Raw genomic sequence first — 25,341 nt, forward strand, 5'->3', positions numbered from 1 at the left:
GCCTAGTGAAAGATGAGCGTCGGCATCGGGCACCTTAACCCGGCGTTCGGTTCATCCCGCAGCGCCAGTTCTGCTTACCAAAAGATGAGCGAAAGATTTCCCTGCCTACAGCAGGGTGTTGGACTAGATGATCTTCGAAGGTCCTTTCCAACCCAAACCACTCTATGATTCATTCTATGATTCTATGCTAAGGACTAAATTCTTGTTGCTTACACTGCAGCTGCTTTTCAACATTCCAGTCAAAGCGGGGGCATTGGGCTACCTCTTTGGCTTTTTCCTCTTAATTCTGTGTGTGCATTTAATTCAGTATGTCTTAAGTGGAAAATGTGCATATAAAATATTTTCAATAGCACTGGGACTAAGTATCCAAATACAAAAATAATCACCTGCACACAGTGTATTTAATATTAGGTTACAGAGTCAAGTGATTTATTCCCTCTGTGTTTTTTCTGTTCGTAACAGCCACCTACACCTGATATGGGCAAAAACCCCCATTTTAGCCTGCTAGTTAAAACATTTCTTTGGCAAGTGGAATCTGTGACTTCAAAATTTTAGGCTCAGGAGATCCTAGCGTTCATATCTCCTAACTTCTAGGCTTTGGTTGTCTATTCAATCCTTGATCATCGAGTAAAGTAAATGACTGTGGACCCTGAGTTTTGCACTGAATGAATCGGGAATGGTCTGTCCAGGGCGACTGGATGAGCGCCCTCATGGGAGTTCAGCAGAGTTCAGGTACCTCCCCAGACTACACAGCAGCAATACAGAGCCTAGATAAGAGTTACTTCCAATCATACATGGATGACTATAAGACCATCTGACTGAAAACAAATGTTCTGATTAATTTTAAGTTCCTTGCAGGATTTAAATGGTGTCTGAACATAGGTGGTCTGATTCAGGCACTGAGACCTAAACATTGACAGGCTGTTGAAGTTGACAAGAATAACATATAGCTGACCTCTTGCTTTTAAGCACTAGGCCTCAAATATTTCTAATTTATCCCCACTTTTCTTGTAATTCACTTTTCTTATAATTTATCCCTAGATTTTCTTGGATTAGAATTATTTTAAGAAAACTAAGTTATTTCAATTACAAAAAAAGGAAGAAAAAAAGCCAAGCAGAAGAAGGACTTAATTTTAAAATGTTTTCCAGATAGAATAATAATTTGTGATTGGACTATTGATAAAAATTTCTTAATGATGACATCCATTTTTTGATACCTATTTGGTTTCAGCCAAGCCTGATATCACTGAAGTGAACATGTTTTTGTTTTCACTTTTAAAAGTTCTAAGAAATGAAGTCATCATTCCAGTCTGCTCAGTCATTGTTTAACATTGTTTTCATCCAAACAAATCATGCATCTGGAATGAAACATAAATTTTATGCAGTAGGTAGCTGAAAAAAATCTCACTTGTGTAATTTGGCTTCACTTCTAGTAATTGACTGTGAAGAGCTGATCCTACTCCCATGAGGTTAATTGCTGACCCTCATTAACTTCACTGTAACCCACTTTCTTTCCTAAGTGTCACTGAAAGCAGGAAATCAGTAGTTCAGAATTAATATTCTATGTTGAAAGTCACTGACAATTTAGCAGAGACGTTTCTACTGAATTTATATAAAATGTTCAATACATTAACTTCCTTTAAATTTTGGTGCCTAGTATTAAGTTTGCTGAGTTACCTTAAGCAAAACAGTTATGTTTCAACAAAAATATTTCTTACCTTATTGTAAACTTTTATAGATATTTAAAAATAAAACTGGAATATTTTACTTGAAAACTGTTGAAATGATAAAAGAAACTTGATTAAACTTAATAACATACAATTAAAAGTGTATATACAGTATGATGAGTCAAGTATAAAGACAAGTGCAAAGTCCTGCACCTGGGACAACATAACAAAAGAGCCCAGTACAGACTAGGATCTGTGTAGCTGGGGAGCAGCCTTGCTGAAAGGGACCTTGGGGTCCTGGTGGACAACACGGTGAACATGAGTCAGCAGTGCACCGCTGCAGCAAGGAAGGCAAATTGGATTCTGGGCTGCATCCACAGGGACATTACTAGCAGAGATAGAGATGTGATCATCCCACTCTACTCAGCACTTGTCAGGCCGCACCTGGAGTATTGTGTCCAGTTCTGGTCCCCACAATTCAAGAAAGATGTAGATGAACTGGAGAGGGTCCAAAGGAGGACCACAAAGATGATCAAAGGGTTGAAGAACCTGCCCTACAAGGAAAGACTGAAGGAGTTAGGTCTTTTCTCCCTGGAGAAGAGAAGGCTCAGAGGGAACTCATCACGGTATTCCAGTACTTAAAGGGCAGCTACAAAGAGGACAGAGGCTCTCTCTTCACAAGGAGCCACATGGAGAAGACAAGGGGCAATGGGTACAAGTTGCACCAGGAGATAATAAAGAAATTTTGTACAGTGAGAGCAATCAATCACTGAAACAACCTCCCCAGGGACGTGGTGGAATCTCCATCACTGGAGGTTTTACAGATGTGATAGGACAGGATGCTAGATAATCTCATCTAGGCTCCCTTTCCCATGAAAGGTTGGACCAGAGGATCTTTCAAGGTCCCTTCCAACCTGGGCTGTTCTGTGATTCTATAATTCTGTTCTATGAGTCTTTCACATGAAAAGTACTGGAAAAGCTGGATTGACATGATCAGACTGCCAATTGAATGATTTTCTATGTTTGTTTTTTTTTTCCTCAGATCCATTGGCCTAGTACACCTCTGCAGGCAGAAGAATGTATAATTAAAGGAAGAGATGCTGTAAGTAACATTAATTACAAATCAAATGTACTTTAATTATGCCAGTGGCTGGGCCAAAACAAGGATTCAGGCATCCCTAAACTTCAGAGAGATCAAAGCACAGATATAATTCTAAGTGTTGCAGCTTAAAAACGTTTAACTACTGTGAACACATTAAATTATTAGTTTAATTGCTTTTCAAACCAGCTCATAAATGGGCAATGAACACTTTTGATCATCTGAACTTTCTATTGATTCTTTTTCTGGTGATATCAAAGAACGTACCTTAATAATTCTCCTTTCCCATTTCTATTTCCCTTTCTTTTCATACACATAGGATACCTTCTCTGTTCAAACTTTTTCACATTCTAATTTATCTTTAAAATTCACATTCTCTAGAATATTTTCAAAAAAGCAGTTAAATTATTAGTAATTATAAAATATACTCTAAATTGTTTTGCCCTATAGGTTTTATGGTATATTAACAAAAATATTCTGTTTTAATGAGCCCTGAAACTGTTCTGTTCTTGTGATCCAGTGTAATCAGTTCCCGGGGAAAGACCTGAAAGCTCACTGACATACAGCAGCTGATATCATTGGCACCACAGGATGAAAGTTCTTCTGGATGGGAGCTCTCTTTAATTTTGCAGTGTAACAAGCTCATTATCTGCACCTCATAAACACACAGCAAGTACAACACCTAATAAATCCCACAGCTGAGAGAGCTCACACTGTACCAAAGGATTTGAAAATGATGATAGTTTTACAGCAACGGTGACAGGAATGTGGGACATAGAAGGGTGCATGCACAGTTTTCCCACACAAACACAGCAAATAGGCAGCCTTGATGATAACCACAACATATTCCCAGTGAAGATTAAGAAGCTGTAAAGATTCCTTTTGAAGTACAAGCATGAGAACTGTCCACATCAAGGGAATTGGTGAACCAGACTGGAAAATAATAATAATAATAATAATAATAATAATAATAATAATAATAATAATAATAATAATAATAATAATAATAATAATAATAATAATAATAATAATAATAATAATAATAATAATAATAAAAACCCACAATACTTTACTCCTTGCACTCACCTGGCCTAGAACTGATCCTTTTTGAGGTATCTTAAAAGTTCATTACATTTTTCTGGATGCTTTTGTAACCTTGAGAATTTCAGGTGGCTTTGGCTGAAAATGGTGTTTTTCTACATTATCTGAACTTCGTGGTCATATTAAATGAATCCAAAGCCTAAATTCTTTGAGCTTTATTTAATACTACCTCTCAGCATAAGCTGTTATTACGGTTAAAGCTCTGTCATCTTTCTTTCACCACTACATGATGGGATTTATTTTCTGATACTTTGACAATATTATTTTGGTTAAATAAATACAGAAATAGGCACTGTTGTTCCAATGTAATGTAAAGGTATCCCCCTCAGACTCATGAGATTCCCTAAAATTCAAAATCTTTTACAATCCAGTCTGTTATTATGTCTTCAAATTTACATTGTAATGAATGTGATCATTTAAAGATCTTCATATGTTTCCCACATCTCTCTGTACTGTGAAAGTTAGGTGTCTATTTTTTAAAAGAAAATCACAGAATTTTTAAATAATCACAAGACTCCAGAACAGGAGTCTTTAAGAAAAAGATGTTAAAATTGTAAAAGCTGGAAATATTGTAATACCAAACAATACCAAACAATATTCTGATCCTCACATGAGACCCAATTATGTGTGAGACTATGTGAATGAGTAAGACTGATTAATTCCAGGGAAACCTTAGTAATTTTCATTAGCATGCTCAGTATTCAGTAAACTAAATTGCTCAACCTGAAAGGAATCCAAATTAGAATAAAAAAAATTCCTATTACTTTTCTTTTCACCCTCATTTTTTGTAGCCATAAACCAATATTTGCTTAATGGCATTATGTCTTAAAATCAACCCTTTGCCATTTCCAAATTCTGAATGTTATTTTTCACACCATAAAGTTTCAGAAAAAAATTACTCATCAGTGCTCTTTCAAACCTTTTTGCTTATTTCCATGCTGTTTCTTTCTTTATTTTCCTTTGCAAAAGATCTGTTACTCAGTGCATAACTAATATTTAATAGAATTTAAAATGTTGTAATAAGCATCTCAGTGTTGAGGCACTTCATGCGTTCTCTGCTACTTCTTTCTATATAACAGAACAGGCCACTTTTATAAGCTCTTACAACCTTTAAAAGCTATGAGTTCATCTTGTGGCAGTAAAACTGCAAGTATTGTAGTCATAAACACAGTTTCAGAAAGCTTGTAACAGATTTAATGGGACGGTTAGAAAAGCCTTGTCTTAACAACATGTGCATCATCTTAAACTCAGGCCACACTCTTCTGATTCGGAGCAAGCCAAGGAAAAAATCCTTCTGCTCTCATCCAGTGTGCCAGGAAACACACCTGTTGGACTGTGGTGTGAGAGCTTTTGATCCTTTCAATTATTTTATCAGAATTGGAAATCATTCAGATATAGAAATAAAATTCTATAGCGATGACTAACTCCCTCACACTGAGAAGTTTCAGATGAATAAAATTCCACAGATCTATTAATATGTCTATGGAGCCTCCTAAAGAAAACCACAACATTTAAATAATTAATATAGAGGAAGAAAACTTATTTTAATGTTCCCTTGGCTGATGCATCTCTTCCTTGTTACGTGTACAGGATATTATTAGTGGGGTCAGCAGCAATGCCTAGTTGCCTGACACTTCCCAGAATAGCACCTTTTTTCATTTGTTTATAAATGATAAATCTAGCCATTTAGAATGACTTTTTTCTATATTTGGTATCTGCCTCATCCTGTTTTTTTCTGCAGAAAATTTCAGGCATTTCTATGAAGGCACACAGGAGAAAATATGTGTAATTTTTGCCCATTTGTAAAAACCCCTAAGATCTCTTTTCCTCCATGGTGTTTTTGAGACAAAGATCAAGAGCTGCAGACATATGTGGATAAAAAAAGAAATCATGGAGTAAAGGCCAAACCACCACTGGGACAGAACAGAGGGGATAAGTCAGGAAGGTCATACTTGGAGGGGAGGGAGAATGAGGAACAGCATCAGTACCCACTAAAGCATCTATTTAAAAACCACAAAGCATTATAAAAATCCTATGCATTACCATTCTGCTACCACCAGTCAGCAAATATTTGTGAAATGCACATACAAAGTAGGTACCTCTGTCTTTGAGCGCTGATCCACGTACAGAGGATCACATCCTACTAATCTCAACTCATTCTTCTCTCATTTTGTCTGACAATTCAAATAGCAGGGGTTTTTTCAGTTGTTTTTTTTCAGAAATTTTGTCCAGGTGGGAGACCATGTGGATGCCATGTGAAGGAAGACCTTTATTTCTTTTTTTTTTTAGTTTCCTTTTTAAAAAAGTAATACATTAGTAAAAATTCCAAAAGTAAGATATTGCAAGGTTGATTTGTCCTTTGCATATACATAATATTCAATTACACAACAGGTTACCTGCCTGTGTAGGTTACCTGCTTCTTTCAATTAGCATGATATATCTTCAAGGTGAACGATTAAGAAGAATCATGTAGCAAAGGAGAATTTTTCCTTACGATCCTTATTTATTTGTTGGAGCAGTTGGAAGGCTTGCATTGCATGACACAAGGGTTTGAAGAAAGCAGAAAGATGGCTTCTTAGTTTTGAACCCAATGTGGATTTGCAAGAGCTGAATTCTGCCCATGGCCCTGCCGCAGACTCATCCTCTGAAACATTAAATTCTTGCAGATGGTCAATAAGAGCTGGGATTGTTCTCATATAAATACAGCAGTCTGAAAACTAGAGTAGTCATCAGTGAAGCACAGCAAATTTTCAAAAAGGAAATTCCTCCACTCTGTATTACGCATTCATTTTAGGATAGAATTAATTGCCTTTTGGAGATGTCTGGCCTTCTTTGCTGACTATTGAAAAAGCCTAGGAGTATAGCATAAATTACATGTTTAAACCTTAGAATAGCTAAAGTTAGCTAAGATTAATCCCAGTGTAATTGTCTCCTTAAACTTGGTGTGACTGTCTTAAAACCCAGGGTCTGAGTTGCAGAAATGTTGAGCAATGAATGGAAATGAACAGAAATTTTGCTCCAAACATAGAAATTATGTCACAATGTTAAATACTCTGTAAAACCAAGTCCCAGGAGTCCCAAAATCAATGGATACTTTTATCTCACTGTATCCATTTCTAATTTAGCACATGAAGGATAATGACCCCACATCTCAAAGGGATGCTTGAAATTTTTTTAATTGTAATATTTATGAAACTCAAATACACTAATGAGTCCCAGAGTATTGCCCTGGGGGAAATGAGTAATTTCTTCTTCAAAGGAGGGTTTGAACAGTGCGAACAGATAAAGTATGAGGCTATACAATATAAAAAAATATTGATTAGCAATTAATTACACAAGAAATTAATGGTTCAGTGGTCTTATGGAAAAAATTATAAGAAAAAAGTGTTATATTTCTTGAGATAAAGTTTATTTAACTTGAGAGAGAAGATATTTGTTGACTATTCACATGTCTAGTGCCTCTAATAATACTTAGTAAAACAAATATTTAGGTTTGCAGAGATTCTCTGAGATTAAAGAAGTACAAAAGTGTGTTTTATAATTTAGTAACTCCTAACTGGTTAAACACCTAAAATAAGTTGTGATAAATCAGTGCTCTAAACTTGCTTTTTTCGTGTCAAAAGTGTCCATCCATGAATTTGGTGGCACTGAGGTACTAGCATGAAGTGGGAGAACTAAGATGTTATATTTAACAGAATAGAAAGTTTCAATATGCAGAATATCACCTAAGGCACCTGAGATATTAAAAAAAAAAATTAAATACTAATATTTTCCTATGTTTATTTTTAATGTAAACTAGGATGAATGTGCAAATTACATCCGTGTCCTTCACCGATACAACAGAACGCATCTTCTGGCTTGCGGAACAGGAGCTTTCGATCCGCTCTGTACTTTTATTAGAGCTGGACATCCATCAGAGGTAAGAAATTAGTTTTACAGCAGTGACTCTTTTGGTCCGGATTCCAGCAAAGCCTCTATGCTTAAAAATCAATATTTAACTGCAAATGCTCAGAGTTCTCATACAAACCATACAAGAGAGATTTTCGCTGATGAAATGTAATGCTGGTCTAAAATTCAGTTTGTGACTAGAGGAACTCACTAACAATTGAAAGTATATTTTTGAGAATTATGCAAAGAACTCAAAGTCATTTTTGTCTTAGAATTTTACTGCTAGATAAGTTGATATAGTAATTCTTACCAAAAATCATTAAATATTTGGGGGGTTTTAGCTAAATCTGGGGGGGTTTTTTGTGAAATTATGCACCATATAAAAAATACATATTAGTTTGATGGGAGATGGAATACCTTAATATTTTTTTGTTAAATTCAGCTTCTTAGTGTTGATCATATCCAGCAAGTGTGTGTTAGCTCCTTAATGACACTTGTAGCTGAGTGAAGTAATACTTCAGAGAAGTTCATTAAGTGCAGCATATAATCAATTTTGTCAACTTATTTCTTATGCAAAAGATAAATTGTCTGGATTTTTCAGAAATCTTGATCCTTTCTGTCTCAGTTATATTAGAACAGGGTTAAAGAACCAGCAAAAGTACCAATCTCTCATTTTAAATTAGTGTATAAGCCTCCTCAGGCATTCAACCTGCTCCTGATTATATGCCACCTATCTGTTGCTACATAGAGGCCAAAATGTTGACTGGTTGATCCTGCTTACATCCTGCTTCCCGGCATCCTTGTTTCATCGCATTCCCATTCCCAGTCTAAAAAACATATGGGGTTTATGAATATATTTTGAAATTCCTGACATAAAAAAGCCTTCTTGAAGGGCTGAATTTCTACAACTGTTATCAGATTGAATTTATGGACAAGTTATAAATTACATTACTAGGTCTGGACCTTGGAAGTTTCTGGACTTAGTGAAAATTGGACACTTAAAGTTATCCCTTATTATATACTTAGTAATTCTGAAGAAATCATTTATTCAATTACAAGGTAAAACAACTGGTAAGGGATCCCACTGTTTATCTGAGCTGCCGTGCCATCAGAGGAGGATTTCACTAGGCTGCTAGTGAGGCACATGTGATGACCACTTTAGGAATCTGACCTAGGATTCTTGGTCACACACTTTGTGAGGTGGAACTTAATAGCTGGAGATCATCTGTAGCCCAAAGGTAAGATTGCCTTTTGCTGGCAAATGTCAGGAAGAGATGCTGGGCAATGGTCTTGCTTAGTTGGTTCATATTTAGTGATGTTTCCTGGTAAAACTGAGCACTTGTCACGGAGCCGATGCTAAAGCACCATCCAAGAGAGTTCTTGCTTTCCCCTATGGCCAGGAGTGGGGTTTTCAAGCTGATTGCAATTACAGGAGTCCACATTGAAGGCAGGTTCAATTTTGTGGATATTTTTTATAAAATAATACAGAGTGAACCATAAAGACCAACCTTACTGATGACCGTGAGAAAAAGTAAAGCTTCAAAATAGGTAAAGTCACAAGTGCTTTCCTTTCCATTTCCAGATATTTCAGAATATTTGCCAAAAGCTTTAAGCTACATTATAAATAGTCAGTTGATATGTGTGTGTATATATATATATAGAAAAGAAAACACAAAGGCATTGTGTTTAATGTTTTATGCAGCTGAACTTGGATAAATTAGAAAAACTCCCCTATATACTAGAAAATTAAAGCTAAATTTTGAATTATGTTTAATTTTTTTTTCTCGGTTATTCCACATCAGAATTACTCAGTTTGTTAGTTTATAAATAATGTGTTTCCCCTAATTCTTTTTCTCACAAATTTCAGCTTAAGCTCTCCAAACCAAACTGATTTTATTCTGTCTCTTACATCACTTTAATTGTTGTACTCCACATTTAACTGACAGTTTTGCACTTAATGATTTAAAGCAGCTACAATTCAGACTTGTCGCATACCTACAGTATTGTTTATTGGTCTGTTGGTCAGAACAACAAGAAAACAGAGGACAGGGGCTGGAGCTGATTTAAAATAAACACTTGGCTCGAATAAATATTAATTGCAGATATGAAGTTTTTCAAAGTGTACTCATATAAATCAATTAAGTTACTTATTTTAGTAAAAAAAATTTGAATAAGCCTTTCTGAGTAAAGATGCATCCCTTTGACAAACCAAACTAGAACCACATCTCCAGAAACAACCTCCAAGGATCCAATCCATGCTGGGCATCTCCAACTGCTTTTAAAATCAGAAGCATCTCAGAAGTTGAGACCCCAGCACAGCACTTACTTACATTTGAAGTTATCTGAATTGCAGAAACACACTGTCTTCTAAAATTGAGGAAGGAACTAAATAATAAGGAATTTTAAAATAAGGCAACTTTGCATGTCTTCTTTGCTCCTCTCATGAACCTCCTGTCAGGCTTCCTGGTACAGTTTAAAGGAAGCAATGTCTGTATATTTAGGAACTCTATTTAAGAAAGCATAAGCAACAGGCTAATAAAAATAGAAACCAAACAAACAAAAAATGAGAAACAAGACTCGTATATAAGAATGTGTGGCCCATGATCCTCCCCTTATGTATCACTGTCCTTCCTTCCCTTCTTTTTGTTTATTATTCTCCCTTGTTAAACTGAAGTTCTAAAATTTTACCCACAATGAAGTCATGGGAAAATTACCATTTTTCTGTTTATGTAGACCAACAGGAAATATATTTGCTACACTAATAAGTAGCTATATTAGTTTCCGTTATCCGAAAAGCTGACCATCAGGATTAAAAAAGACAGGTGCCATGTGTATGGTATGTTAAAAATAACACATGGTATGTGATTGAGTGGGCAAATTGTAATCTTGCTTTCTTTGACTGATAAGGACTTCGTGTAGCTGCAGGAACTGAAGGGACAAGATCCTTCCTCTGAAAACTGCAGTTCAGTCTCTGCTGATCTCTGTTTGGTCAGAGTATCCCAATCCAATGACTTCTGATTACTGTCTCCCCATTTCTTCCACCTCAGCTCTCTTGCCTCTTTTTCACTGTCTGACTGTCATGGCAATGAGGGTAACAAACGAAACAGTCTTAAAAATATAGTAATACTATTCCATTTCTAAACAGGAACCAAAGCACCTTTCTTAAAAAACTAGTAAAACTCAGACTTTTTATTTGAAGGGTAAATGCTGGTTTATAATATTCAGTTATATGCAGTTAAATGCAGTGCATAATATGCAGCTGGTTGAAAGGAATATTTTTTACATGCTGTTGACATTTTTGATTCAACATATTGAACTTCAATATAAGTAAAATCTGCCTAAGTAACACAAGGTGTATTTGAGGCTTATATACATTTGAAAAATGACACTTTGCAGACATGCTGAGGTATAAAGGGTGGGAGGTAAAGAGGGAGCCCTTATAGCAGACTTCTATGTATCTAAATACCTAGCTAACACAGCATATGAAGCTAGATTCACTCTTCCATACAGAACTATGAATCAGCAGTATCAACATAGAGGAAATATTCGCTCTGTGGCCAGGGACCTTAACCATAAGTTTCAGTAGTGCTTCCTGAGCTGATGGCAAAGGGAAGATGTGACCCTCTCAGTAAAAACTGTAGGGCTCTTAAATTACAAACTGTATATAAATACAAATTAGAAATGTAGTCACTTAAGACCATGACAGAATAGCAGGACTATATTTTCTACAACCTTATCTCTCGCAATTTACTGAGCAGGCCAAAGAGAAACAGTCTGGTGGAACAAAATATCTATCTGAGTCTCTTGTTCTTGGTGCTCACTAGTCCCGTGTTGCAGGAAATTTTTTTTTGTTGTTGGCTTGCAACGGAAGTTTACATGAAATAACCCATTTCTGAATAGCCATTTGGTAAGAAAACAAAGCATTACAGTTCTTCCTTTGAACAGTGAGAATATCCCAAAGCCATGATCATGATCATAATCATACTATATGGTATCCTGATCTAGTATTTAACATGTGTTTGTGAGGTGCAATCCAGCTTATGAAAAGGAGCATTCTGCCTCCTGTATAAAGTCTTACATTCTTATGCAAGTAGGAATTCCTACTTTCTTATCAAAATCAGGTTTGAGCTGTGTCTTGCAAAACACTGAGCTCTTGTCAACAAATAGTGAAGCCAAAAGGAGATTTTAGTCTCCAAAAATAGGCAAAATATATTGCCTCACTGGCAGATCGTTGCTCATTGGAACTTACTGGAAATCAGAACCTTTAAGTTTCTCAAAAAAACACAGTAAAAATGTCCATTCCCCTAACCAGTGTCTCTAGAAAATATTAACCTAACTTACTATGTAGTAATTGAAATGTGTTTTGAAATCTTTCACAATCACATTGTACTATGATTCATTATATATGTTTAAATGCTTCTTTCATGCTTTTCATGGTTTATAGAAATTTCATTATACTATTTTGTCTTAATATAAATAAATATTTTTGAATATGTTGATCATATAAAACATAAAGCAATAAATATTGGATTTATTGAATTCTACCTCAAACTTGTGTTGTACCACCAGAGGCTAACCAAATATATTTTTCTAAATCAAATTATTTATAAATTCTATGATACACTATAGATCCATTTGAAAGATTAAATATATAATGGTTTAATGCAGTCATTCTATTGTGGTATCGGTTTAACTGATACTGCTTTGGAATTCCAGGCTGTTTCCTTTAGTAAAACTGTTGCCAGATATTACCTTTCTAAAAATATACAATTATAGTCACTGACAGAAACATGCAGGTTTTTATCTTTTTCTCTCTTTCTAATTAGTTTGACTCTAATGAATGTTGCTTTCCAAGATTTAAACATTTCAGCAAATTACCCAACCTTTTTCTTCCATTTAGAAATAAATTACAAATTGGGAAAAATAGGAGTGCTGGCTTTACAGACAGAACAACTATTGGTGTTTGCAAAAGAGCATATTACAAAATCTTGTCCAAAAAAACATAAGCAACTTAAATGCCAGCCAGTAAGTGAGTTCATTACCACTGACTTCATGAAATGCTTCCAAATGTCAAAAATCTATGCAGGTCATAAAAAGCTGGGTTCCTCCAGTTTCTATTTGTTTATCATCCAGAAATGAAGGAGAGTTCATTTCATTAAAATCAACATTTTTTTTCCTGGAGCAAGCAAGAATCAGAGACCCTCCACCCCAAATTTCCCATGGTGAATTGAATATGCATCCTTCCCATGTGCTCTGTGAGAAAAAATCTGAGATAAGTCTTCAAACCAAATATAGAAGATGAAGAAAAGTGCAGGAAAAAAAAAATTATTCTGCTTCCATTTTCACCAAATTGACATTTGTCACTCCTGTTGCCTTTGATGTCAACAAAGAAGGGGGATTGGGAGGAGCATCTGCATCCAGTCTCTTCCTTTTACATTTATATAAACTTCTCTGAAAGAGTGGTTAAACATTGGAACAGGCTGCCCAGGGAAGTGGTTGAGTCACCATCTCTGGAAGTATTTAAAAGACGTGTAGATGCGGCACTTAGGGACATGGTTTAGTGGGCATGGTGGTGTTGGGTCGACGGTTGAACTCGATGACCTTAGAGGTCTTTTCCAGCCTTAATGATTCTATGATTTTATGATTCTCAGTTTTGGTAGTAGAAGATGAGTACTGGAAGAAGTGCTTTCTGTCTCAGTCTATGTTTTTTCCACATCTAGCTTCTAGTAAAACAGTACTCCACTACTGTTCTATATAGCTTAAAATACCCTATGTGAATTATGATGAACCTTAGATAAATCAGATGAGCTATCTGCAGTCAGGCGACGATTTTATCTTAATGAGTTATCTATTCAGCAAAGCAACAGGTTTTAGGGGTGCTCCAAAGGCCTTCCAAAGATCCAAACTGCCTTACTAACTCATAAAGCACCTTTAAAAATTCCATCCAATACAGCTAAAGAGATTGCTCTGCCTCCATAGGACCTGCAAAATGAGTGGAAATTCCAATAGAAAACAATGTGCAGAAATAATATCCTAAGTTGTTGCAAACTATATGGTGACAAGATAGAGCTAATTCCTGGAGAGGAAGGCATCTCTGCATGACAAATCCTGTTGAGGGAATGAAAGCTACGGGAATAATTTTTCTTCCAGAACACACTGTAAATTTTTAATATGTACATTGAGCTGTCAGAGTACCATTTTCGATGCCTCATCGAACTCAGTAAACTGCCTACAGCTGTATTTCTTCACCTCAGAAGACTGATGGACTAAGTCACCCTTTCCACAAAATGCACTGGTCGTTTCTGGGAGTCTCTCCTAGGTGTTCCTAATCTGATGTATTCCTTATTATGCTATTTTCTCTTCAATTAGCCAGATGAGATTCTGCTTATCAGGGAACAACAGCTCTAAAGTCTAAGTCTTTAAGGCCTGTTAGAAAGGAATTGCCTTTAGTGAAGCAGCAGGTGTATTTGTTTGCTTGGAGGACAGTTCAGTCAAGTTGGAATTTCTTCTTTCTAATTCACTGGATGTGGGAAGGGGCACTTCTTTTTCTACATATTCTGTGATTCAAAACAAAAACAGGATAAGGTTCAACTGTGCAACAGGCTTTCTATTTACCTCTCTACCCCAGACAAATGTAGGCAACATGAGCTCCTCAGCTCTTGCTTTAACAAATTGCAGTTAATTGACAGGGAAGTTAAGAGAGAATGTTCCAGTCATATCTCAGTTTAATTTTTACATGACATAATTTTTCTGCTCTTGACCAGCATTTGGTAATGTCACCATTCTTTCAGCTTTGTTAAGAAACAAAATTGTATACATATTTATATCTATTATTTTAGGATATTGTTTCTGTTGTATTTTTATGATCAGAACAAACAATGATCTGCCCAGTTACTCCCTCTCTATGCTTTTTCCTATTACCTCATCTCCGCTTTCAGTTTGCAGAGGATTAAGGAGGAGGAACATCTGGTTTCACTGACCAAACAGCAGTGGGTGTTGGTCAGTCCTTCATTAGATAGAATGTGCGACAAATTCTTGCCCTGAAAATATGTGCTCAGAGACACAGTGTCCCTCTGCATGGAAAAAAGCCACAGTTAGAATGCCATCCACTAAATCTTAGCAGGTTTTTCAACTCACTCTATTTGTGGAATTGAATCTGCAATACTAAATACTATGAAACTGCTTATTTATTGCAGTCCTCTGCATCTATAGTTCATGTGAAACTAGTCATTAAGCTGGGTGATGTTTAAACCAACATCAAGTGTTCGCATACATGAAGTGCTGCCAAGTAAGCAACACGATGTCATAGAATCTTTTACCAGAGGGGTTCATTACATCACCCAGTCTGAATGCCCACATCACAGGTTGGCAAATTGCACCAAAACATCCAAAAGCCCCAAATTTCAGTTAGATTAAAACATTTCAGGTTTTGGAAGTTAAATATGCATACATTTCAAGAGAGATTAAAATGGTACCTAAACTCATAATAGGCAGGAAATTAATTAGGTGAAAATTACCCCTACGCTCACAGCACACAACAAAGGTGCTGTGCTGCAAAAGGGAAAAAGAAAAAGCTGAAGACCCACATCAACCCTAACCTGAAGAAGTATTTCTTACTGAACCCATGGCTTATCTATGTACTCCTAAGAAAATGAAAAAGTACTAGCCAAGCAACACATGAAAAAGATTTTCTGCACCAGCTCAAATAACAACCCAACCTCCACAACTGGCCAATCTCTGAACTTTCAAAAAAAAAGACAAACATCCTCTTGTGAAACAGGGTGAAAAAGTTCCTTCTGAACCAATGCATATGGTTATGTGAGAAATTAAAGTTCATGAGTTTTGACTATAATAATTACCCTAATGAACAGCTGTATATGTGAAGCTCAGTAAGGATAATGAAGAAATGGCAATGCTGTTCTTCCCATGCTTTGCTAGGAAAGGGATAATGGGTATTGCATAAATAGAAACAAAGGCCAGAAGGGACCATCAGAACATTTTACATGGTCAGTCACACACTGCATGGATAATTTCTCCGAGGTATTGAATTAAAACTTTTTCAGGAAAATATGTATAGTCATTTCAAAGAAACCAGATAATGGTAACTCCACTATTTCTCTAGTAACCTGTCCTAATATTTAATTACTTTCAATGTTAGGAAATAGCCACTTACTCAAGGTTAAATTTATCTAACTTCAACTTCCTGTCATTTAACCTTGATATGCCTTTGATAGTGAAGTTGAAAAGTCTCCCACTATCTTTTCCACATCTTTTCCACATGTAAGTACCTATGCACAAAGATCAAGCCACCTCTTCACTTTTTTTGATAAGCTGAATAAATATAGCTCCTTAAACCTCCTATCACAAGGATGCCTCAATCATATTTGTGTCCTTCCTGTGACCTCCATGCAGTAGTTTCACATGTTCTGGAAGTGCAGACACTAGAACCAGACATGCTATTCAATGGTGTGTATACAGGCAAGGTCACTACCCTACCTCTGTTTGAGATTCCTCTTTTCATAGACTCAAGTGCTGAGTTCTTGGCACAGCGTCACAATGAGAAATCTCTTTTTAGCATTTTGCACTTGAGCCAAAGTTCTTCTCTGGAGCCCAAAGTTATCCCAGTTTACACACTTAGTTAAAGCACCTAATTAGTAGTCTCATATGACAAGGTCAGTGAAGAGATTTCTAGAGATGCCTGTCACTGTCAGCTGTAACAAGGCACCTGGTATGTCAAAGATCCTAAATGAGGCACCTCAGTCTAATGCATGAAAGTAGTCTGAACGAGGATCTGAACCTCCACCTTCTAGGGCATTCTGATGTACTTCAGATACAAACTGTGCTCCCTATTCCCAGATAGACCACTTTGGATACGGTTGTATTAAAATCTACTTTGTTAACTTCTGACCTTCAACTCACTATTGAGAGCATGTCATAACCTGAATGCACCCAGAGCTCTCATTAACCTTTTCTCTTCATTATTTCCGCCCCCCCCCCCCAGTCTTTTAGTAAACTTTACTAGGAAATACATCATATGATTGTTAAAATCACTGCTAAACTGAAAAATCTTCTTCCTATAAAAAACAAAATTTAGGGAAACTTTCAGTAAAGGAGGATTCATCAATGCATACCTAATAACAACTATACTTTGATATATGTTAGCCGTTTATATTTAATAATTCTACAATGCACATTGTTTCATCAAATACCTATGTACTAAGTGAAATGCCCTGGAGAAAGCCAAGTATTCTGTATCAGCACAGTTGTTCTTATCAGTCAGTCTTACACATTGTAACAGACAACAGGTTTGTTTGACAGTACTCTCCACCCATGAAATGAGGTGAATGACATTCATTACTTTTGAATATTGTCTGAATACGGCCATACGTGCAGTTTAAGTTCAATTCGGCAGATTAGTAGAGAATGTGAATTGATCAGCCATATGAAATGAATTTTCCATCGTATTAAACCTGCCCTTTGCAAAATTAAAGACAGATGGTCAGGAGAGAATGAATCAATACAGAGGAATAATACTATTATCCCAAAGAGAAAGAAATACTCCACCTGTGTGGTAATTTGATGGGGGTAGGTAAGATATTCCAGCTCTCATCGTAACGATTTTTAGATTCTGCCACCTTTATGTATGAGAGAAAGTATTTTTCTAAGTGAGGGCACCTGGTGAAGTCTATGGCATTGTTTGAGGAGTGGAGGTACTGCTCAATAAGATGTTAGTCATCATAATTAAAACCAGCAAAAACTGAACAATGACAGGGTTTAGTTAATATTTTTGCAGGTTTATAAAATGCACCCTTAATATTCTATAATTCTTCTATAATTTATGACTGATAATTATTCTTATTTGACTGAGAGCTATCCAGGAAAATTATTCCAGATTAAAAAGTGAACTAAAAAGAACTATTACTTGCAGTTCATATGTGTCATCAAGAGGCAGTGGATCCACTCCTCTGCCCTTTCTTCCACAATGGCCCACTTTGGCATGCCCTGTTGAAGCTCTGCAAAAGGACTGTTGGCTATCTAAGGCTCCACACTATGGAGACAGTCGGAACTTCCCCAGGGTATCTGCTTTCCTTCTGAAATCCATTCTCAGTGGAATGTAGCTGTTGTCCTCTCCATGCCCAATGCATCTGTTGCTCCATCCATCACCAAAACCTAGACTGTAAGCTCAAACCATAAAGCTGTATCCTTCCTTCTTTTATTTTTTTTTCACGACCTTTGTCCCCAGTTGTTATGATAGCAATCATTAGATGAGAGGACTTTTATTTGGTATTTGCTCTGATGTGACCCTCACAATCTCAACACAAGTTTTACTGTCCAAATCAAGGAAAAGGGAAAGTCTTGGCTAGTGAGCCTCTGTGTAAAGACTGTGCACTTCCCCACAAAAATCCCTTCACTTTTCTATAGCAATTTTGTGCTGTCTTTATCTCCTCTTTCACCTGGTTATAAGACTGTATCTCCATATACCATTATTCAAACCTTTTAATTCTAGAGACCCCTTATGTGGTCCCTGGAGCTTTCACACATACCAACTATCACACTAGTGCAATATAACCATAATTTATTTTGCTAAAGCTCCTATTCTATACAATAGGACCCTAATGAGTTTATGTGTCCAGCTAAGGTCATGCAAAGATATGTCTCCCAAAATTCTGACCAAGACAATCACTTCTGCTTAAACACCCTGAACTGCTAAGGATAAATGCCTGTGATTTCTATATGCAGGCTTGGGGCTTTTTTTCCTATTGCCAGAATATTTCACATGCATTAAATCAGGGAAATATATTATTTCTGTCACTTTAGGCCAGATATTTTGACAGAAGTCACAAATTGCTAATCCTTTAGCAAACCCAGACAGCAGTCTGACATAGCTCCAGATTTTAAACATGTTTTCACATTGGAGCCCAATGTGTCTTAATCATTTAACTGTGGAATAAAATGTGTAGACCTGAAAAATACATCTGAATTTTTAGGGAGGATTTAATGTCCGTAATATTTTATGCACTCTCATCCCATAGGACGATTGATCTTTTCAGTATGTCACTGAATAGTAAAGAGGATTGAAAACAGATCCTCAGAAGAAATACTACCTCCCAAATAATCTTAATTATGTCAAAGAGCAAAGAACTGACTATTTCAGCCAGTTCTTTGAGAACTCTATTCCTAATATTGTATCCCCATTTGGCTCAGAAAATAAAGTTGAGTGAACATGGAAAGTGTAATTTTCAAAGTTAGTAATCCTCTGACAACAAGCAGAGCAATTTTTTGCCAGTGCTTAGATCCTTTTGAAAATCAGTATTTGGATATTTTTAAGAAGATACTACAACATGAAATGAAAGGTTCTTTCACTGTTGGAGCATCCTAGTTTTACTCACCTGTATATCTGCATGCCTGTGTTATGCTGACTTAAATAGGCCAGTAGGTTGCAACAGGAACTTATTAAAGTATTTGCAGCACAGGTTCCTTTATATAAACTCCATGGCATTGATTCATTTTCTATTGGTTTTAGATTTTTACTTTCTTGAATGAGTTACTTGGATTTATATCAATTAGGCACCTACCTAATATTTGGGACTATAGTTATCAGATACTGCTAATACACATTTTTCTTAGCATCAAAATTTAGTCTGCTTAAATACAAAAGGCTATATGATGTGAGATGTCTTTTCAGGCCTGACCCAGTATGTTATTTTCTGTTGTTATGCAAAGACAAAGTATTCTACTGTATATCTCTTTTGCCATATGTCTTCTTGATGAGGCAAGTGTACAGATTAAGACAGGTCATGGAGTTGAGAGTTCATTTTGGAGACTTATATTTGAATCATATTTTCTGCTGATTTACAGAGATGTTCTGTGATTTTTCAGATTTCTTTTTTTTTTTAATGGGGATGTCAAGGTTCATCCTTCCTAAAAGAAGCCTCTGCATAGTGTATCCAGTGTGTCTTTCTATGTCAAAATAAAAATGTAATGATAAGTGAGTATACAAGAAAAAAGAAAAGACGTGAAAAAAATGTTTTGAGAATATACAGAACAAAAGAATATTTGCAAAAAAATGTCATGTAAATTTATACTAAAAACATTATAGTGCAATAGAGAATGGAAATCAAGATGAGGTTTATTCTGTGCACTGCACTTCACTTTCTGTTGTGGTCACAAAATTTCTCTGGATTCACTCAGTATGAAATTTCTCACATGAGAAAAAAAATCCAGTTACACCAGTGAAATGCTCTACAAATCTTATATTAGAGTCATTTTGAAATAAGTTCCTTGGTTCCTCATGTTAGGCTGTGTGAGTGCACATGAGTACATATGGATGCGCAAAATGCCAGACTTTAAAGGTGCAATGTTAAGATTAAACCAGATTTAAAAAATTTTATGAATAAATGGGAAAGTACCTATGGGCAGCAAATGTTTTCTGTGTTTAGAAATAGCACACCTGCTATGTTAAATATTTTTAAATTTTATTTTCTCTAGAACAAAGTCTGTTACTGTCTTGGAGATTTCATAAGTTACATTCATTTCCATGGTGCTAAAGACTGTCAATAAAGCTGCAACTGTCCCCCACGGTGTACCTAACTTGGTGAAGTTTTTAAATCACAGTTTTTCCCATGTGTTATTTTATTGTTTTGTTACTTTGGTTTTAAGATAGTATTAGGAAAAAAAAAAAAAGGAGTACATAGAACCAGTGAATCCAAGAACAATATCCCCTATTTTGGGATAAGGGTCTCGGTGTCATTCTCATAAAGAACAAGGGCAAAATTGCAATGGACTTCAATGGAAGTGCTCTGTGAGAGGATGTAACCCTGCAAGCGAAAATTAACCTCGCAGCCTTTGTACAGAGGTTCGAGAAAAGCTTCTGAACATGCTCTCTCCAGAGCAGGGATGTGAACTTCGCCTTGGCAGCCCTCTCCCTCCCATATCCTCTCCATTTGCAGATCTCCCTCTTGTTCTGGGCTTCATTCTCCAACTCTGATGACCCTTGTTGAAAACCCACTTTACCAGGTCACTCGGTCAGCCAGACAGTCCATTAGGATGTCCTTTGCCTGTGGAGTCAGCGTGTCCCAGTGTGTCCCATCCCTTCCCAGCAGTCTTGTTCCTCAAACAGGGCACTATGATCAAGTAAGGTGAATCTCTGATGTTTACGCTCCCTTTTGTGATGCTTTAGGAATTATATGAACATAAAAAAGAGCGTATCATATGACACTAGAACTGCGTGGTTTTATTCAGGTTTTTAGAAGAACATTTCTCACAGTTTCACACAAGCAGTGCATCTCTATTTTACACTTTCCCATTCAATGCACTTTGCATGTGAACCTTCTTTCATAGTTCTCCTTAAAAAAGTCTCAAATATATGACCCCTAGTAAATGAAATGCAACAAACAGCTCTTGCATGTAATGTCATTCTTACTCTAAGGTTGAATAACTATGAGATCATTAACACTAAGAATGAATTTTGTCCAGTGAGTTACAGTAATAGTGAGCAGTATAGCCAGTGTTAAAAACTATATTCACAAAAATCTGCAGTCTCTCCCCACAATACTCTAATATGTTTTACCATCCCACAATATAAGTAACGTGGACTTCTTAAAAAACCACAAAAACAACCCCCCTGAAAAAAACCCCCACACCCTGCCAAAAAAAAAAAGTACCAACCACGAAAAGGCACAAGTCTCCTGGAGAGCAGACCTTGGCTATACTGTTGGAGCATATGCATACACAGTTAAGTATATAATTAAAGGTTCTGAAATGGTTTAAATTTGCTTTTAAAAAATTCCAGTATGATATATTTCACTTTTTTGTTACCTGGAAAATAATAAAAATTGAAAGTGAAAAAAAAATCCCCTTAACAGAAAATCAAATTATTTTTTCTCATAAAAATAATATCATAGGAAAACCCAACCAAAGCCTCTATATTTTTAAGTACCTGATTTAGTGACAAGATACAGCCATTGTATTAACGTTGAGAATAGGCTTGGGTACTTTGCTGAATAGGAATGGAAGTAAGCATATGTTTTAAATTAATCGCATGCATAAATGCTGTCTTGAACCAGAGCAAAGCAGCACTTGGCATTAGAGAAAGCAATTTTCTGCAACGAAAGTTAAATGCAGTCTTTAAATTTTAATGGCTCTGATTGACCTTTTCTTTCATTATTACTTATAGCCTACATTATGCTTCATTGTCTAAAATTATCAATTCATATCAAGTTAATGGCAAAATGCTTGATGCCCTTGGAAATATCTTCTATTTCTTTTTAAACAACATTATTATTTTAATAATAGTTGAAAGTGTATTATGTTTCCTGAGTCATAGGTATCATAAATCAAACCCAGAGCCATATTTCTTTTCCCAAACTACATGTAGAAATTTGTAATTCCACTCCCAGCCCTCCATATGTGTTTTTGCATAATTTTTACCCTAACCACCGAAAAGCTCCCATAAAATAAATTGCAATGTTGAATTGCTGTGTTGGATAATCTGTGAGGAAACTGTCAGTTTTCTTCTGACATTTCTCAAGGGATTCCAATGTCACAAACAGCAAGGAGGGTTAGAATTATGGTATTAGCCTTCAAAGCTGATTATTAATGTGTAATGCTTATTTCATTTAAACTGGCATCCCGCAGAAGCTGACACATCTAACACCTGATCTTCAGTTACTTGCCCCAGTGATGGGAATAACTTATTGCAACCATGGAATATTTGGTATGCTGTCCTAAAACGTGAAGGTGGAAAATCTCTCTTGGAGGAGTCATTGCTTACATTTTCAGTGACTTTTCAGACAGTTACATGCATCTGCAAGCATTTATGAGATACACATCCTGCTTTATATCAAAACTGGTGAGATCCACTTAGAAACTTCTTTAAGTTGCACTGAAATCCAAATGTTTGTCTAGCATTAGATTATATATTTAAGCTACAATCCTTATTCAGAAATTCCAGCTGTTAAAATGTAGATAATGAAAGGATACTATGCATATCGCCTAACATTTTCATGCCATGGTCATATAGGTAGCTGTTTTAAACACATTCATGTCATGAATGTTAAAAGAGATGGGTTTATCTCTACTATTGATTTCATTCTGATTCTCAGGGGAATGGCTAGCTATATTAGTAGCTTTTTCATTGTGATACTATAATTTGATGCACAGTGACACAAAATCCTTCCACATCATCTGGAAGACTCCCATACCGGCCACGTCTCCAGGGTCTGAGTATCAGTGGCATTTTACCAGGGGAAGACCTGAATGTGTATGATGCCCTGGTGGGATCATGTCTTGTTCTACAGAACAAAAATCTCACTTTCTGTTCCCTATGTAGGATGAAATATGAGCCATGCACTACAAACCAGGAAGTACGGATAATACAACTTCTTCAAGTATTGTTTCAAAATAATTTTGTTTCCACACCTGATCACTTTACCTGAGTATGTTTTTTCTGTAATCAGTTTTAAATTTGCTACTTTTTCCTTTCATAGACAAGTCCATTTTGATTTTACTATGGGGAAAAGTGAATAGAAAGCATTAAGACTAGAAAAATCTATTCAATTTTAACTCTCAGTTTATGTCTCCACTTACTTCTACACCTTTCTCTCTAAAAATTGCTTTTTTTTTCTTTAACTGACGCATTGACAAATAGTTTAGTTGAGACCCCAGAAAAGAAACTTTTTCATAAGTAACTTCATTTTATTTTATACCTGATTAGAGAATAAATAACATTAGACAGACATTGTTTTTAGAAACATTTCCTTTACATCATATTTTGTGACAATGATTACTTCCTATTTCTTTTTCAGTTTCACAAGTTTTTTCTTTCCCTTCCTGAGTTCTCCTTACTCACTTTTTTCTACTGTAGACCCAAAATGTTATGGTATTTAGTTTTGAAAAATACATGATATGTGATGTTTGAAAAGCATGGAATGGGGCTGAGATTTCCACACATAGAGAAATATTTCTTCATTGTTTGACATTTACCCAACAGCAGAGGGGGAATAGTTACTACTGATGTGCAATTGAAGCTGATACAGCAGAAAATAATATTCCTGCACTACCCATCTCTACCCAGGATGATTATTTTCTGCCACATCAGCTTTAACATCAGGCACTAACGTCCCAGGGTTAGGATAACACAGGAGCTTCTGGAGAGGTGAGATTCTGAATGCCTTGTTACCTCATGGCTTTTAGGACCATTACTTAAATTTTGTGTGGTTTTTGCTTCCTATTTTTATTTTGGGGTGGCTTTTTCACTTCAAGTAGACATGAAACAGATGTCTTATTTTTCCAGAACTACATGCTGGGTTACATCCCATTTTTATGGGAACTCTCTAACTAATGGGAATCTTACTTTTTGATCAGAAGTTGCAGCAAAATGTCATGTATTATTTATACAGATGGGAATGGAAGATAGGCACATCAGCTTGGCTGATCTGGGGATTAAGGAGTGAATAATGCTTTGAAGGGCAGGGGCTTGTGACAAATTCAAGATTAACTGTTTTAAATGAAATGCATAGAAATATTCAATTATTCATCAATGAGTGGCAACTAACAGCTCTACAACTTTTCCACTTTCCTTATATCTTGTTTCTTTCTGTCCTTTTAATTTTTTTTTTATTATTATTGTTATTATCATCTTACCAGTTTTCCATCCCATGCAATGGTCAGTATATCTTCCGCTTCTTTGCTCCTTGTCTTTTTATGTTTTTTTCAGGAGAGCATAACTGTCATGAGTGGAGCCACCTGAAGAGAAGAGAACTTTAGTTTTGCTTTGGGGGCAATTGCACTTGCTTGGGAAGAGAGAGATTTGTAGGTTGTAGGGTGGGATGGGTGGACATAGGTGAGTGATCTGAGGGAGAGTGAGGAATACAGCATTGCAGAGAGCAGACACATAATCAGGTTTCTGTATCTTTTGAAAGTAAAACTTTCTAGGGACTGAGCTGCATATCCTACAACCCCCCAAAATTATATGAATGTAACCAACAGCAGAAAAAAGAACCTGATATAAAAACATAAGGACTAAAAGGACTACAAAAACTTAAATAAGGACTACCAGGACACTATTTTGTCCAGTTTAGATATATTGAGCTTTTTTCTGTGTGAATACTGAGTTATTCTAATAAATACCTGAAAAGTCAGGTCTAATAAAACCTGATTTTTATGGTTAAAAAGCCTCTTGGACCTCTTTGAGAATGTTTGCTGTAAGGGAGAGATCCAGGCAGATCCTCCTCAAAATTCTGGGGTATTTGGGGTCCTGTCACATGTAACTTCATGCTTCACAAAACATTTGCCTTAGTATATTAGCAAAGTGAACCTGAGATTAGTTTACTGAACTGGTAGGTTGCATTTATCCAGTATGTTAATATAATCTGCATTTCAGTAGACTTTTGAGTAAAACTGTTACACAGAACTGGAACTGCTAGACTATCGAAATGTTTACTAGTCACACACTTGATGGCTGGGTGGCATATTTTTTTATGAATCTTTCATAGCTTTCTCTCTATTTGCCCTTTTATTCTCCCCCATCTCCATGTTTTGTGGAGCTTTTTTGTTAATATATAAATTAAAAAAATATTGTGCACT

General features: G+C 36.0%; 1 protein-coding gene across 1 annotated transcript in view; it reads left to right on the forward strand.

Moving 5' to 3' along the window:
* The window catches only part of SEMA3E (semaphorin 3E), a 158,361-nt gene that overhangs the window by 89,553 nt on the left and 43,467 nt on the right, over positions 1-25,341 (forward strand). Inside the window, exons 3-4 of the mRNA XM_009285519.1 lie at positions 2,710-2,769; positions 7,667-7,786. Of these exons, the coding sequence (XP_009283794.1) occupies positions 2,710-2,769; positions 7,667-7,786 (180 nt within the window). The remainder of the gene's footprint in view (positions 1-2,709; positions 2,770-7,666; positions 7,787-25,341) is intronic.

Source organism: Aptenodytes forsteri, unplaced genomic scaffold (assembly GCF_000699145.1).
Source record: "Aptenodytes forsteri isolate BGI_AS27 unplaced genomic scaffold, ASM69914v1 Scaffold87, whole genome shotgun sequence".
Classification (NCBI taxonomy): domain Eukaryota; kingdom Metazoa; phylum Chordata; class Aves; order Sphenisciformes; family Spheniscidae; genus Aptenodytes; species Aptenodytes forsteri.